Below are 18020 nucleotides of genomic sequence, written 5' to 3'. Positions count from 1 at the left end.
CCACCGAGGAGATGAGGGTGGCATTCGTCTTGTCACTTCTGACGGGGAGGGCTGCCCTCTGGGGGACGGCGGTGTGGGAGAACCAAGACAGCTGCTGTGCCTCGTTCCACGCCCTTTCGGAGGAGATGAGACGGGTCTTCGACCGCTCCGTCGCCGGGAGGGAGGCGGCTAGACTTCTCACGGACCTATGTCAGGAAGACAGGTCCGTATCCGACTATTCTATCGAGTTCCGCACCCTGGCGGCGGAGTGTAAGTGGAATGAAGAGGCGCAGTGGGATCACTTCCTGCTTGGGTTGGCTGACCGCATCCAACAGGAGATCCGCGCCGTTGAGCTCCCCACTTCTCTCAATGGCCTGATTGACCTCGCCATCAGAGTAGACAACCGACTCGACCAAGCCGCCAGACGGAGGGGGAGAGCAGTTCTCACGACCAGACCGGAGGCTCAGCGTCAGCGCTCAGAGGTTGCGGTCAGCCCACCTGGAGATCTTGAACCCATGCAGGTGGAGCGAGCTCGGCTCTCCCGGGAGGAGAGGATCAGGCGGAGATCCCTGGGACTGTGTTTATACTGTGGCAGCCAAGAACATCACATCCAGCGCTGTCCGGTAAGAAGACCAAGCCCGATAGTAAAACGGAGGCTACTATCAGGTGGGATCTCTGCCAGTAAGACCTCATCTACATCGACACTCCTTCCGGTGAGCCTACGGTGGTCCACCCACGCACTCGATCATCACGCTTTGTTGGATTCTGGGGCCGAGGGTAGTTTCATGGACTTCAGGTTTGCTAGTAAGCTCAACATTCCTCTCACCTCCCTCAAACACCCCATTGCACCCTTTGCACTCAACGGACACAGACTGCCAGTCATCACACAGACCACTTTACCTGTTTCTCTCATCACATCTGGTAACCATACGGAGGAGATTTCATTTTTCATCACGGACTCACCTCAATCTCCCATTGTTCTCGGTCACACCTGGCTCCATAAACACAACCCCAGGATCGATTGGCGCCTCGGATCGGTGGTTAGCTGGAGCGAGGAGTGTCATTTGTCTTGTCTTTTGTCTGCTGGTGTTAATGTTTCTGAGTCTGTGTTTCAGGGGGAAGCAGTGGAGTTGGCTAACGTGCCCGCGGAGTACCACGACCTGAAGGAGGTGTTCAGTAAGTCTCGGGCTGATTCTCTTCCTCCTCATGGTCCCTATGACTGTGCGATAGAGTTATTGCCAGGTACTTCTCCGCCTAAGGGCAAGTTATATTCTTTGTCTATTCCAGAGACGGCGGCCATGGAAAAATATATATCCAGTTCTCTAGCAACGGGGTTCATCCGCCCTTCTTCTTCTCCAGCGGGGGCGGGGTTCTTTTTTGTGGGAAAGAAGGACGGATCCTTGCGACCTTGCATTGACTACCGAGGGCTGAACAACATAACGGTAAAGAATACCTATCCTTTGCCGCTTATGTCTTCAGCTTTTGAGAGGTTGCAGGGAGCGTCCGTTTTCACTAAATTGGACTTACGTAATGCTTATCATTTGGTCCGCATCAGGGAGGGGGATGAGTGGAAGACTGCCTTTAACACCCCTAGAGGCCATTTTGAGTACTGCGTGATGCCCTTCGGGCTAACAAACTCACCAGCAGTCTTCCAAGCACTAGTTAATGACGTGTTGCGAGACATGGTCGATCTGTTCATATATGTTTACCTGGATGACATATAGATTTTTTCTTTGTCTCTCCAGGAACACGTGCAACACGTACGACGAGTGCTTCTGCGGTTGCTAGAGAATGGATTGTTTGTCAAGGTGGAAAAATGCGTTTTTCATGCACAGTCTGTTTCTTTTCTAGGACACATCATTTCGACTGAGGGTGTTCGCATGGATCCTGAGAAGGTTAAGGCTGTGGTAGATTGGCCATCCCCAGAGTCTCGCAAGGCCCTGCGGAGATTTCTGGGGTTCGCCAATTTTTACCTGCGTTTCATTCGCAATTTCAGCCAACTAGCCGCGCCTCTGACCGCTTTGACCTCCCCTAGTTTGACGTTCAGGTGGTCAAACGCAGCCTCGGCTGCGTTTGCCAAACTGAAAAGCTGCTTTGTTTCAGCTCCCATTCTCGTCACACCCGGTTCGCTCACGTCAATTCATAGTGGAGGTCGACGCGTCAGAGGTGGGGGTAGGAGCAATGTTGTCCCAGCGCGCATCCTCAGACGGAAAGATGCATCCTTGCGCGTATTATTCTCACCGTTTATCTCCTGCGGAAGTTAATTATGACATTGGCAATCGAGAGTTGTTGGCAGTCAAACTTGCACTGGAAGAATGGCGTCACTGGCTTCAAGGGTCGGGTGTACCTTTCATTGTATGGACGGACCATAAGAATCTTGAATACATTAGAATCGCCAAAAGACTTAACTCCAGGCAGGCTCGGTGGGCATTGTTTTTTGGTCGTTTCGATTTTACACTTTCTTACCGGCCGGGTTCCAAAAACATCAAACCCGATGCTTTATCCCGTCTTTTTGAGCGTTCCGATCTTACTGCTACTCCCGAGCCCATTTTACTGGGGACCATCATTATCTCCGCGCTCAGATGGGAGGTCGAATCGAAGGTTTTGACTGCCTTAGAAGGGGTAACGCCCCCGGCTTGTTGCCCACCGAACTGATTGTTTGTGCCGGAGGGGTTACGGTCAGACGTTCTCCAGTGGGGTCATTGTTCCAGTGTTGCTTGTCACCCAGGGGTTAGTAGAACAAGGTTTCTAGTCAAGCAACGATTTTGGTGGCCTGGTATGGCTCGTGACGTCCACGACTTCGTCTTGGCTTGTTCAGTTTGCGCTTTTGTTAAGACTTCCAATCGACCTCCAGATGGGTTACTCTTACCGCTGTCTGTCCCTTCTAGACCCTGGTCCCACATTTCGCTAGATTTCATTACCGCCCTCCCGCCCTCTAAGGGCAATACAGTGATTTTAACCGTAGTGGACCGGTTCTCGAAGGCGACTCATTTCATTCCCTTGCCCAAATTACCATCAGCCAAGGAAACAGCGGTAGCTGTCATTGACAACGTCTTCCGTATACATGGCCTTCCGACAGACGTGGTTTCTGACAGGGGTCCCCAATTTGTGTCCAAATTTTGGCGAGAATTCTGTAAATTGTTAGGAGTGACTGTTAGTCTTTCTTCCGGGTTCCATCCCCAGAGCAATGGTCAAACCGAGCGAGCCAATCAGGATGTCGAAAGGGTTTTGCAATGTTTGGCTTCCAATAATCCTTCATCCTGGTGTCGGCAACTCTCAATTGTGGAGTACGCACACAATTCTTTGCCAGTGTCATCTACGGGCATGTCTCCATTTAAGGGTAGTTTAGGGTACCAACCACCTAATTTTGTCAGTACGGAATCCGAGCTTTCGGTCCCCTCCGCACACGCACTAGTCCAGAGGTGTCACCGCACCTGGACCAGAGCTCGCAGAGCTCTGCTCCAGGCTAGGTCGCGCACCAAGGCTAAGGCCGATCGCCACCGGTCGAAGCCTCCCCGTTACGTCGTCGGTCAAAGAGTGTGGCTTTCAACCCAGAATATTCCTATGCGTTCCGTTTCGAATAAGCTTGCTCCCAAATTTATTGGCCCGTTTTCTGTTACCAAAATCATTAATCCGGTAACAGTGCGTCGTAGCCTTCCTCCGGCGTACAGGAGGGTTCATCCCGTGTTCCATGTATCCAAAATTAAACCGGTGATTTTTTCCCGTCTTAACCCGCTTGCCCGGCCAAACCCCCCCCCCCCCCACCCCCCACCCCCCGCCTCGTATCGTTAATGGGGAAACCACGTATTTGGTTAATCGTATTCTGGACTCTAGACGGAGGGGACGCGGATTTCAGTACTTGGTGAATTGGGAAGGTTACGGTCCGGAGGAGAGAAGGTGGGTTCCTGCTCGGGACATACTGGATCATCGCCTTATAGATGATTACAATCTACAGGTAAGGCAGGCTGGGAACGTCAGGTGACGTCCTAGGGGAGGGGGTACTGTCACGGTAGGAAATCCACTGTTTCCTCCGTGTCATGTTTTGTGTTTGTATTTGTACTCTCGTAGTCTCCATGTGCTCGTTTGGTTAATTGTTGTCACCTGTATGTTGATTGTCTCGCTCCAGCTGATCCTCATCTCCACTCAGCTATAAATACTCACCCATCTCTCTGTCTGTTGTCAGATCCTCATTCATGTTTCAGCCATACAGTTGGATTACCGTCTCCCGTGTTCGTGTTCTGGATTATGTTCGTGTTGTCGTCTTCGTGTGAGTGTTCCGGTCTGTTCCTGGTTTCATCCATTGACCGTCTTCACCTTCACCACCGACTTCACCGTCCAGCACTTCTCACGCCACCGTAGACCTTCTATCACCATTGCCTATATTCTGGACAAGTTTTCAATAAACCATTTCTGATTGCCTGCATTTGCTTCCTCCTCTCTTACGAGCCGTGACACAGTGACTTGCTGACACATACTGGCCATTTTAATTTCACATTTAAAGTATCTTTTGATTTTTCTTTTTTTATATATAATTGATTTCGTATAATTTCAAATGAGTATTCAACATTTTATGTCTTGTATATCAAAACATTAAAAACAGGTTAAATGCATTCTTGTCCTGAACTAAACAGTGAAGCTTCCAGGGAATCTTCTGCATTTCCTCTGCATTAAAAGATGAGTTTGTTGATACTGATTTGCCTGGTTACAGCCCAAATGTTTTATTATTCTAAATAGCTGATTCCTTTAATTAAAAACAACTAGTTTAAGATTAATAGGCCTATCCCAGGGGTGTCAAACTCAGTTCCTGGAGGGCCGTAGCCCTGTAGAGTTTAGTTCTAACCCTGTTCCAGCACACATATCATGTAGTTTTCAAATAAGCCTAAATGATTAGATTAGCTGGATCAGGTGTGTTTAAATAGGGTTATATCTAAACTGTGCAGGACTGTGGCCCTCCAGGAACTGAGTTCGACACCCTTGGTCTGTCCCATTTTTGACTCCCTCCCACTGTTAAAATGTAACTAAGTAATTTTTACTCTGAGTAAATTTTAAATGAGCTACTTTTTACCTTTACTTGAGTAGATTTTTAGAATGGTACTTTTACTTGTACTTAAGTAAAATTTCATTAATGTAATGGTACTTTTACTTGAGTGGAATATTTTTGTACTCTTTCCACCTCTGCATACAACCCAGGATGGCAAATGTATCTTTACAATTCAAATCATTATAAAACAGTAAGACAGTACACTTTTTCTAAAACTTAATTTATGTTTAAAATGTGACCTTTCTTATAAGCCGAATAGTCGGTGCCTCCAGCTGCCCCATTCTTAATTTATGCCAGTTAATGCTGTGAAACCACCTGAGAAATAATGGATAGAAAATGTCAATTCACACATAACAGCAAAAAACATTAATAACAATAAAAACGGCACAAAGGTCACAGAAACATACTCAATACCATAACCATACTCATCTCAGTACTACTCAGTGTGTGTATATGTGCACACACACACACACACACACACACACACACATATATATACACACGCACATTTAAATTTAATACACACTGAACTAAGCCTAATATTCGTTCATAAAGCTTGCCTGTGATGTCGGACATCTTTGATTCCATTTTTTGTATTGCCCAGACGCTGTCCAGGACGTGGCCTGCATGCCATGTAAACAAAACATTAACTGAAGATTAAAAATGTAAATACCTAAAAGAAATGTAGGGGTGATATTTAAATTTAAAAATAAATAAATTAAGATTAGATGGATTCAGAAATTACCTGCACAATTTACTGATGAGAGACTTGGCACCTTCCCCCATATATGATGGGAAATTCAGCACACCATCCAAGATCTTGGCATAAATCTTCTGTGGGTCTGAACTAGAGAATGGTGGACTTTAGGACAAATAAAACATTATTAATAATAATTCAATTTTGCCATAAACAAGAGAAATACAAATGTAAACATAAATAGATGATATATAACTTATTAATTAGCTTAAAAATGTATAACAAGTGCAAACTTGATAGAACATGGACACTCAGAAAAAAAAGGGGTTGCACTTTATTTTACAGTACGTGTACTAACATGTACTTATAGTGTACTTACAGTGTATTTATCTAAGAAAGTTCTGGTAACACAAGGTAACTACATGGGGTAGGGTTAGGTTTAGGGGTAGGTTCAGGGTTAGTACCTAGTTATTACATAGTAATTGTAATTACTATAATAAGTACATAGTATGTACATGAGGAACAGAACTGCAAAATAAAGTGCTACCTTTTAGGTACTAATGTACTAATATGTACCTTTAAGGTACCAGTATGGACTGTTTAGGTACAAAGGTGTGCCTTTTGAAAAGGTCCTGCCCCAGTGATAGCTTTTGTAGTAACTGTCAGAACTGAGGATTTCATTCTTAAAGTGTGTTCCTCTATTCACACGCAAAATGCAGTTTGTTGATTATGCAACGTGATGCAAAATTATTTAAGTTTGAACAGGGCACAGTATATACAGGATTCATGGAGTTAAATTTAACACCTTTTAAGACCTTTTTAAGACTCTATCCATACATTTTAAAACCTCATCGCCATTCCAAGTTTTAAATGATTACATTGGCGACCCTTTAACTTACATTTACTATATATTGATTGTAAGATAGCACAACTAAACAGACTTACTTTGTGATAACTCATTATCAATACAACATAATTCAGAAGGGGGATATGAATCACAAATAAATTAATTGAGTGATTATCCAATGCAACCCAAGAAAAAAGAATTCTAACAATAAACAAAACAACTGACAATTTGAGAAGGGAAAATAAACCTCTATGAGCTAAAGGGGCAATGCGTTCACACAAAGTAAATTCAAAAGATGTTTTTCTAACATCAACTCTTATAACTGTCTGCAAACCATAGCTGTTTCGTGGAACACTTCTCATAACAAACATCTGACTGATCAGACAGTTTCCCTGATTACGGAGTGCTTGATTTGATGCTGACTTGACAGACTGTAAGTAATACTGGACCTGATCGTGTCTGACCATGGAAGGCAAAATAATGATCACAACTATTACATTTTAATTGTGCATTCCAAGCCCATGCCCGAAAAATAACTAAATAAATAAAAATAGCCCAAAGTACCGCAATTACAGTACCATGTCCTAATATAAACATGCCATTTTCATTCCAAAAATACATATTTTATAGTCATTGTTATGTACATTTATTATAAACACAGCTCAAATGCTTCAGTGTGGCCCAAAACATTTAGCACAGTTTTATTACAGGTAGAATACAAAATGATTCATTACATGCATTTCATCTAAATGTAATTTATGTAGTATTTCAAACCTTTATTTCAAACCCATGGCAACAGTTTTAAAAGCAGTCCAATTTCATGCATCCAATATGAGCTGCAGAAGTGTCACGGTTGGTAAACCGTGGCCTCGGGATTTGCACTATGTGGGTGGAGTTTGTGTGTGTCTCGCGTCAGCACTGATTGTTTCATGTGGGCATCTCCGTTAATTGTTCATCTACACCAGCTGCTACTCATTACCCCATCCCTACTTATTGCCCTGTATCTCACAAAATTCACACATACTTTGATACATTGCACAAGTAGTCTAACTTAAAGATCTGAAAATCCCATCTCCACTTTTTCAAATTCTGTTACATGTGTTTTGTGTAGGTTCATTTTGTTATTTGGACTTTTTATTTTTTAGTTTTTTTTTGTGCTGTATTTGTAGTCAGTTTGTAGCCTTTGCCTTTGATTAGTATCCTCAGTTGTGTCTTGTTATCTCATTATGCCTTTGTGTGTATAAATAGCCCTAGTGTTTCACTTGATCTTTGTCAGTGTCTAAACATAATGTCTGTACTTTTACCTATGCTTCTGTTCATTTTTTCCCAGTGTTCCTTGTCATTTGTTTACTTTGCTTCTTTACCTGCAATTAGATTCTCTTTTCTACTTTCCTACACATGTTTTTGAGTTTGTAAAACAATCCCCTCACCCAATTTAACTTCTTTACTAAAAAAATAAAATAAATAATAATTCAGCACATGTGGATTACATGAGAAAACTTTGATACCTGCCCACGAGCAGCTCGTAGATTAGAATGCCAAGTGACCAGAAGTCAGCAGCGAAGTCATGGCCATGGTTCTGAATGATCTCTGGAGGGATGTACTCAGGAGTACCACAAAAGGAATATGTCTTTTCACCCCGAGAAAGCTCCTTTGCAAAACCAAAATCAACCTGAAAATAATTCAATAAGAAAGTAAAACTTTCAGTAATTAATGCATCAAATATATTGAATTTTACTGTTTTTTTTACTCGGACAAGCTTGTCACCTATTTACCAAATATTTGCTGTTGGGGGGGTAACACATTACAAGTAACATGAGTTAAAAGTGATAGTGGCATGACAAGTGGCTAGGAATTGTGTCCCATACTCAGAATTTGTGCTCTGCATTTAAATATGTAGGTCTACTGCAATCCAAATTCACACATAAAGAAGTGAGTAGGGAACAAACACACACACACACACACCGTGAACACTCACACAGAGCAGTGAGCAGCCATTTCTGCTGCGGCAACCGAGGAGTTATTGGGGGTTCAGTGCCTTGCTGAAGGGCACCTCAGATGTGGGTAATGAGGGTGGAAGAGAGCACTAGTCATTCACTCTTACAATTTCAGCTGGTGCTGAGACTTGAACCTACAGCTAAAATGTCTTGACTTTTTAGCTGTAAAAAGTCAAGCTAAAATGCTACCAGCTAAAATGTCTTGACCTTCTAACCACAACTGCCCCATTCAGATTACTTTTTTCAAGTTACTACAGTGGTAAATAAATTCAATACGTTTTTTTGATTTACAAGAAAAATATTGGAGTTTCTTTTACAAATAAGTAACACCAGTTCCCTTTCAGCCGGTCACCCTCAACGCCATGTTGGTGACCAACAAATTGGGAATCTCGCTAGAGAGACCACTACTTCAAGTGTAGACTAAAAAAGCCAATGCACATTGGCATGCCATGATTACATCCAGCTGCCACTGATCACAGCATGAGTATAAATAGGCAGCAGATGAGCTGCATACTCAGGTTTTCACTAAAGAGCTGAGCTGGTGATCAGGCCACTCAGTGGTGATACAGCATCCGTGGTGACAGGATGTGATGTCTCCGTTCCCTCCTGCAGGGAATGAGGGTTCAATACAAACGGAAGAACAAGAGGACCTAAAACCCATACCCTGAAGGAGGGCCGGGCGGAGAATCTTTTGTTTCCTTTTTCCATGCCACTGACTTCACACTCAGTGGTACCCAAATCTTCAACAAAAGAGCTGTTTCTTCTATTTCTGGGTCCCCAGAGGAGACGGGGTTGTGGACGGGCAAGTCTCGGATCACACTTACCCTTCTCTCTCGCCAGAGCAACTGTGGGTGATTCAAGAGTGAGATCAAACATTCCTCTAGAGCTCCCCAGTCCAACTTGTGGGCCCCTTCAGACCATCAGACTCAGCTATGCGATTCAGCATAGGATGTGATGGAGCCAGTCCCTCCAGCCGATATAAAGACAGGGTTTTACAGCCCTTACTTCATTGTGGCCAAGAAAGGCAGTGGATTAAGGACAATCTTGGATCTGCGCATCTTGAACCAGGCCCTTCACAATCTTCCATTCAAGATGCTCACACAGAAGTACATCTTCAGGTGCATCCATCCCTGAGATTAGTTTGCAGCGATCAACATGAAGGATGCATACTTTAATGTTTCAATCCTTCTGTGACAATCCTTCAATCCTATTCCTGTGATTCGGGTTCGAGGGACGAGCATACCAGATGAGCATCCCTGTCACCCTGTGTCTTCACGAAAGTTGCGGAGGCAGCCCTCATTCCCTGATAGAGCAGGCCATTTGTGTTCTCAACTACCTCAATGACTCATACTAGCTCAGTCTCAGGATCAGTTGTGCAAACACAGGAACTTGGTTCTCTCACACCTCAGCTAGTTGTGCCTTTGGGTCCACTGGGAAAAGAGCAAACTCTCCCTGTCGCAGAGGGAAAGTTTTTTTTTGGTATGGAGTTGGATTTGGTCAAACAGACATCATGTCAGTGTTGAACTGCCTGAATATGTTCAAGAGCAGGACAGCCGTCCCACTAAAATAGTTTCAAAGGCTCCTGGTGAATATGGCAGCTGCAGTGGCAGTTACGCCACTGGGGTTGCTTCATATGAGACCAATTCAACATTGGATCTATGGCTGAGCCTCGAGGTGAGCATGGCAATGCAGCACTCACCGGGGCCAAGTCACACCGGCTTGCCCCCAAACCTTCACCACATGGTCAGACCTTGCATTTCTCCGGGGAGATTGGCCCTAGAACAGGTCTCCAGCCATGCTGTGGTTCACATTGTTGCTTCCTCCACTGGCTGTGGGGCCTCGTTCGACAGGCTAGCAGTCTCTGGGGTTTGGACAAGTCTTTCGGGGACATTTGTGCCTTTGTAGGCAGTTGAGCTGAAGTGTCTATCAATAAAGACTCTGCTCCTGCTTGCACTGGCCTCCATTAAGAGGGTAGGAGACCTACACGCAATCTCGGTTGACAAATCGTGCCAAGAGTTTGGGCCAGCTGACTCCCAGGTAATCCTGACGTCCCGTCAGGCTAAGTGCCCAAGGTTCCCACAGAGTGAACGACTGAAAGGGAATATCTCGCTTATGTGTTGAAACCCTCGTTTCCTGCAGGAGGGAACAGAGGCATTACGTCACCATTGCTGCTGTACCACCTCTGAGTGGCCGGGTCATCTGCTCAGCGGTATGCGGTAAAATTGTGTATGCGGTAAAATTGTGAAAATTATTTTACTATTACATTTATTACATTTATTATTAACAGCTTATCGATGTTAACGGTCATTGCTCTATTTGATCCTTGTTTTAATACACAGTTGCATGCTGCATCACATTATAACTAGATATAGCAAGGAAAAGGGAATTTAATTTGTTTTACCAATTTCACATATCCTTTGGAGTCGAGCATGAGATTTTCTGGTTTCAGGTCTCGATACAGGATCCCTTTGTTATGGAGGTATGCAAAAGCTTCAACCACACACGCTGTTATGAACACAGATATATTCTCCTCAAAGCGTCTTCTGAAACATGACAACACATGTGCCCACATTCAGATATTCAAACAGCTCTAATTAGGGAATATAACAGTTTTCTGCAGTCAAACATTTGACTGAGACAGGAAATGGATTCTAATTTAGGGTCAGCAAAATAAGCAAGAAAGATGACACTAATATGCTGTGGTTAATTGCCAAAGTGTTGCTATGCATTTTTTAAGCATTGCTATGCGGTTGCTAGGGTTTTCCTGCTAGTTTCTATGCAATACAACAACACAGTAACAACAGCTGTCATAAGGATGCTTGCTTTAGCAAACAACACTAATGCATTTGTGAATGTCTTACGCTTGTTTCAGCTTGGTCCAGATTTCCCCACCAGGACAAAACTCCATTATCATATAGATGTAGCGGGAATCTTTGAAGGCAGCATGCAGCCTGAACAACACCAGAAAATTCTGACTTGATGAGAACGGCTTGAAAAAAATCTGATATGATTATAGGTTAGGTATACATAGTTGCACTAACCTGACAATGAAGTCACATTGGATTGCTTGGAGAATTTTTCTTTCTAGGAGAATGTGTGCTTCCTGCTTCTTTGCAACAATGTGTTGTTTACTGATCTTCTTCATAGCAAAGTACGTTCTGTGCTGTAAGGTAGTTACCTGGTAAATAAACAACCAATCCAATCAGAACAACATTAAGCTGGACCAATCAGCGTTTTAACATTAAAGGGACTCATAAAATCCATCATCTATGCTCTCCTCTCATACCAGCTCCACTTTTCCAAACCCCCCGACTCCAAGAGTGACAGGATCTCCTTGATGACTTCCCTCCTGGTACAGTACAGGGACGAGATCTTTCAGCTTTAGAGATGTTTCTGGCCTGGAGACAGTAATACTTGTAATATATAATTCAACAGAAATCACAACATAATATATAATTCATATTATAACTAAGTTCAATAAGAATTATAACTAAGAATCAATAAGGCTTTATTTAGCAGCAGACAGGCACCTAGCTGTATGATTAGAAAAACTCAGATTCATGAAAACTTAAATGAAAGTAACTGAACATTTATGCAAAATTTGCATTTCCTATATCTAATAGTTTGGATTTTATATGGAGATTAATTGTAGCATCCACAATATCATTCAAAAGTAGGAAAAAAACTTTAATATTGTGAAATATTTTTACAATTTAAAATGTTTTCACTTAATATATTTCAAAATATAATTTATTCTGATGCAAAGCATCGTTTTCAGTATCACATGATCTTTCAGAAATCATTCTAATATGCTGATTATTTTCTAATATGCTCAAGAAGCATTTATTATTATTATTATTATTATTATTATTAATGGTTGTCCGGAAACCTGGAAAGTATGGAAACTGTGATGTGGTGTCTTTTTAAGGATTCTTTGACGAACAGATAATTTGAGGATCTATATTTATTTGAAACAGAAATCTAACATTGTTGATGTCTTACTGGTCATTTTTTGATCAGTTTAATGAATAAAATGAAAATCAATTTCTTAAAAAAAAAGTTTTCCTTAAACAGTATATGAAACATGCTTTACATATATATATATATATATATATATATATATATATATATATATATATATATATATATATATATATATATATATATATATATATATTTTTTTTTTTTTTTTTTTTTTTTTTTTTACAAATATTATTATAAATATTACAAAATACCCAACTTACCCAACCTTCTCTGGCTTTACATCATCCTCCAGTAAATCAACCCTAAAAAAAAAAAAAAAAAAAAATCCTTTTTGATAAAGAACAATACTTCAGTACCAAAATAACCTAAACCGCTGTGGCAAAACACTAGAATAACAATATACACTCAGCGATCTAAAACATGAATCCAGCCAGAGAACAGAATGCACATCTGTAAACATATCACTGGAGTAGCACAAATCTTTTCTAATGCCTGACAGATGTCTCACACTTTATAACCACTTATAAAACTAGTGAAGAATGTTAAAAGTGACCGTGTTGAAGACTATGCTAAAAATCTTTACAAAAGTAGAAATCACAAAGCAGGAAAACTCACTCGTCATGGAGCTCAAGGCTTTCAAAAGGAATGGTCTCCTCAAAAACCCTGTGAAAAAATAAGGGACAGTGATCATTTATCAAATATTCGAAATCAAGGGAATTATGCAATTACATTTGTACAAACTAAGTAAAGCAATATTGTCATCACTGACATCAAACTTACTCTTTATCAATGGAAAAGCAAGTGACAGCTCCCACAGCTGTGCATGTGGCTGTCCTAAGGATATCTCTGGATTACACACAGAAGATCTGTTTGACTTTTACATTTAAACCAGATTTTGATATCATAATTCAGAACTGTTTATGTTTACCTGATCATTTTATCTAGAAAATTACATCTTTAAAAATAAACATTTAAAGAGACCAGCTGATCAGTTTAACAAATATTTATTCCTGATATTGTATTTCTAATGATCGCATGTTATCACTAAGGGACCACGGTTACCGTATTAGAGCCAGTTCTCCAAAGTGTTCCCCCTCACTCATCTTACGAATGATTTTCTGCTGTCCGTTCACTTTTTTTGTCACTAAAACCTAAGGGAAATTGACAAAATCCTGACCAGCTGTTGTAAGTTAAGATTTATTTTTGTAAGTAACATTATTTAAATGTATTATGTTTAATATAAACACAAACACACAAAATATTTTGTAGCATCTTTCATAATAAAGCTCAGAAATATGTGCAAAGTTTGGTTCTTGCATATTTTGTGTTTGTAAAAGTGCTTAAAAAACAAACAAACACATATTTAACCTCTCCTTTGAGAATGATGTAAAACGTATTGCCCTCTGCTCCCTCTCGGACAATCACTTCATTGTTCTGAAACTTCACCTTGGAAGGGAAAAAACACGAAAAAGACTTCATGAGTCATTATGTCATGCTTTGGTAGAAGAAAATATACTGGACTTTGTGTCAAAATAAGATTTTTTTTTTAAATGTTCTTTGTGACTAAATATTGAGGCCTTCGTGTGGTATTTGCTTTCTATTGTGGGCTCACAAGACAAAATCAGTGACATATTGAATTAATATTCAGTAATGCTGCATTATCGATTTAAATGCATTGACACCACTCGCTGAGAATTAAACTGACTTAAGCTGCATGATGACACTGTTTACTTCTGTAGAGCTGCTTTATAGCTAAATTGACTGCATTTAATAATTTAAGAATTGTGCTACATCAATAATGAACTTCCACACCACATCAGACTTCAGAGGCTGTTCAAAATCCTGCTGCATAGACTTTTGCCTGTATAGATTCACAGTTTTGGAGTGTCGTACAAATCCCAACATCCGCCTAGTCTATTTTCTCGTACATAACAAGATTCCAAAAAACTGTGCTGTGCATAGCAGGCTTTGCTTAAAGTGAAACACGATAATTATTGTCAGTTCCATTTTTTATCGAATACTGCAGTTCATTATAAACGATTTATATGTTCACATCATTATTTTTATGGATATATATATATATATATATATATATATATATATATATATATATATATATATATATATATATATATTTAGAATTCATGTGCCCTCATATCTTTAATAGTAATAAAAAAAATAATTAAAAAAAATGTTTCTCTCCCCCTTGCAAATACATCTCTTTTCTGACGATGTGCGCTCCCTGAAAAGATGGAAATAATATCCTAGCTGGTCAGTGAGTGACTACAGTGTCTCATTTGAGTTTAAATACTTTTACGATGCAAAGATTTCTGTCACTTTTGGCAGTTTGAAGGAGATTTGACATTATCATGTAAACATGCACTTTATCTCAAAAATGGGTTAGAAAAAATTAAAGACATGACTACAACTAAATAGACATTATATTATTCTATTCTATATTTTCTATATTTTACTATTTATAAGGGTAAAATCACACTGACTTCCTCCATGGAATCAATGATCTTTGACAGCTGAACATCATTCAGGGCTTTCAAAGTGCGAGACCTGATGGAAACAATCAAAAACAACAGAACTTACTCAGCAATAATACACTAACAAAACACATTTACAAGGACAACCTCTTGTCTAAGAATCCAAAACACACAAAACACAAAGCATCTGGGCCCGTATTCATAAATATTCTAAGAATCCTCTCAGAAAACACTTAATTTAGCTTAAAAACTTTTACGTAGGAGTCTTAGCTTAAGAGCGATTCGGGATCAATCTGAGAGCAACTCTGAGTAAGGAAAAGACAAAAACTTTCATCTTTTAAATGATTAAAACATTTACTTAAAATTAATTTAAAAACAGTTAGAAAATGTGATAGACACTATCTAATCTATAGCATCTAAACTCCCTGTCACTGATTGTTTGTAACACTTTTCTTCTGCCTATTCTTCTTTCTGTCATTTTCTCCTCTGCTAAAGAAACTCTTAAGCCTCTTAAAAGTCCTCGTCTGTGCTCCTAACAAGTTTGACCTTAAGACCTATTTTAAGGGTTAAGATGCTTTCTGAATTACTTTTTTCTTTACTAGGATTTTTTCTTTAATTTTAAGAGTAAACACCCACATTTCTAAGAATTTTCTTAGAATTTTGTCACTAGGAGCTACTTTTTGCATTAAGATTCTTTATGAATACGGGCCCTGATATTTTACTACTACAGCCTTGATACAAAGTGATGCCAGAATGTCTTACGTTTTCAGGAAGCACATGAGTTGCTCTCTTTTCTTCTTGGATTTGTTGGTCATGATGCTTCGATATGTTTGTCTCTCAATGCACCATAACTGTACTGCAGTGATGGCTGTGGCAAAGAGAGAATCAAAACACTAATGTACCACACAGGAAAGGGCGATCCAAATTAGCCATCACTCCAAAATACGAACTGACCTTTGACAGATGCTGTGCGTTTACAGTTGTATAGAATGGCCAGTTCCCCAAACACATCACCGGGGCTCAAAGTTCGCAGATCACGTCCAGACTGAGTAACCCTCAGCTCACCCTCTAGAAAAATAATGGAATTTAGGTTCATCAATTATTTACACAGAAGGTCATCCTCGCTCTCATCCAAAGCATGAGAGATGAAGCATCTGGTTATGAGCAGCCCCTCATTTAATTTAAAAGTCTGTAAAAGTGACTTTGTGCTTCTTTGGGATGGCACAATCAAGCGACATTCACTTGCAGGATGCAAGCTTCTAGAGGCACATAAGTCTGAAGTAACAAATTTAGGTAAATGGGTGCAGAGACAGTGGTGGTTTTGTAGGCAAACAACAATTCCTTGAATTTTATGCGAGCAGCTATTGGAAGCCAGTGCAAATTGATAAACAGAGGTTGCGACATGTATTCTTTTCGGCTCAGTAAAAATGTATCTTGATTAATTGTAAAGGTTTGATAGAACTGGCTGGAAGACCTGCCACTAGAGTATTGCAATAGTCCATCCTGGACAGAACAAGAGCTTGAACAAGGAGTTGTGCGGCATGTTCCCGAAAGAAAGGGCTTGATCTTCTTGATGTTGAATAAAGCAAATCTGCAGGATCAGACAGTTTTAGCAATAGCAGTGGTCTGAGAAAGTAAGCTGATCATCAATCATAACTCCAAGGCTTCTAGCTGTTTTTGAAGGAATTATGGTTAATGTGCCTAACTAGATGGTAAATCCCTTACGAAAGGAAAATATATTTACCAATATATTTCTTAAAATATATTGTGATATATTGTAATATATTATTTTCCCTTTTTATTTTCTAATATTTTATATATTTGAATACATTTAATAATATATTGATGATACATATATTACATAATATATTAGAAAATATACAAATGATTGTCGCTTTCAATATATTGCAATATATTGGAAAAAATAAATATATATAAGAATATATGCCTATATATTACATGATATTTTCCAATATACTGCAATATATTTTTGTTTCATAAGGGAAATTGTGATTAAACAATGGGTTTGCTGGAATCACAAGCAGTTCTGTCTTGGCAAGTTTGAGTTGAAGGTGATGGTCCTTCATCCAACAAGAAATGTCTGTTAGACAAGCTGAGATGCGAATAGCTACCGTCGGATCATCAGGATGGAATGAGAGGTAGAGTTGAGTGTCATCAGCATAGCAGTGGTATGAAAAGCCATGTTTCTGAATGACAGAACCTAATGACGGCATGTAGACAGATAAGAGAAGTGGTCCAAGAACTGAGCCCTGAGGCACCCCAGTAGTCAGATGTTGTGAATTGGACACCTCAAAGGAGCCTTAAAGGACCTATCTGATAGGAAAGACTCAAACCACTGGAGCGTGGTTCCTGAGATGCCATTTTTCAGTAGGGCTGACTGGAGGATCTGGTGGTTATTTGTGTCAAAGGCAGTGGATAGATTAAGCAAGAAAAGTATAGAAGATTTGGATTCCGCTCTTGCCAGTCTTAGGGCTTCAACAACTGAGAGCATGGCAGTTTCAGTTGAATGTCCACTTCTGAAGCCAGATTGGTTGCTCTCAAGGAGGTTGTTCTGTGTGAGAAAGGTAAGACAACAACAACAACAACAACCTTTATTTATAAAGCACATTTAACACAATAAAAATTGATCCAAAGTGCTGTACATAGTGCATAGCAGGACTACAACATTAAAAACAACAATTAAAAATTTCCAAAAGCTAAAGAATAAAAATGTGTTTTCAGAGTAGATTTAAAAATGTCCAATGAAGGAGCAGACCTCACATGATAAGGAAGAGCATTCCAAAGCTTGTAGACTGGTGGTTGAACACAGCCCGTTTTTACGGATCACTCAGGAGACAGAGGAGTAACAGATGAAAATGTTATTTATTAAAGACACAAGCAGAAGAGCACGTAGTGAGGAGTGGATGGGTGTTGGGATCCGTGCCGGGAAGATCGTGACCTCGAGAAGGGTAGGTGAACCACA

General features: G+C 40.3%; 1 protein-coding gene across 2 annotated transcripts in view; it reads right to left on the bottom strand.

Annotated features, from left to right (window-relative positions):
* prkg3 (protein kinase cGMP-dependent 3) overlaps positions 1–18020 on the bottom strand; it is a 31254-nt gene that overhangs the window by 3408 nt on the left and 9826 nt on the right. Inside the window, exons 6-21 of one of the 2 annotated variants that reach the window (XM_026233954.1) lie at positions 15992–16105; positions 15800–15905; positions 15047–15110; positions 13914–13991; positions 13608–13696; positions 13326–13391; positions 13161–13208; positions 12806–12847; positions 11848–11959; positions 11603–11739; positions 11423–11512; positions 10963–11101; positions 8073–8236; positions 5766–5882; positions 5581–5643; positions 5260–5335 (exon numbers count right to left, since the gene is read on the bottom strand). In XM_026233954.1, the coding sequence (XP_026089739.1) occupies positions 5260–5335; positions 5581–5643; positions 5766–5882; positions 8073–8236; positions 10963–11101; positions 11423–11512; positions 11603–11739; positions 11848–11959; positions 12806–12847; positions 13161–13208; positions 13326–13391; positions 13608–13696; positions 13914–13991; positions 15047–15110; positions 15800–15905; positions 15992–16105 (1505 nt within the window). Of the gene's footprint in view, positions 1–5259; positions 5336–5580; positions 5644–5765; positions 5883–8072; positions 8237–10962; positions 11105–11422; positions 11513–11602; positions 11740–11847; positions 11960–12805; positions 12848–13160; positions 13209–13325; positions 13392–13607; positions 13697–13913; positions 13992–15046; positions 15111–15799; positions 15906–15991; positions 16106–18020 lie in introns of both variants that reach the window. The other variant, XM_026233953.1, reaches the window with a different exon arrangement.

Source organism: Carassius auratus, chromosome 45 (genome assembly GCF_003368295.1).
Source record: "Carassius auratus strain Wakin chromosome 45, ASM336829v1, whole genome shotgun sequence".
In the NCBI taxonomy this organism is placed as follows: Eukaryota; Metazoa; Chordata; class Actinopteri; order Cypriniformes; family Cyprinidae; genus Carassius; species Carassius auratus.
The sequence above is the reverse complement of the archived record's forward strand: the minus strand, read 5'-3'. Positions and strand labels throughout refer to the sequence as shown.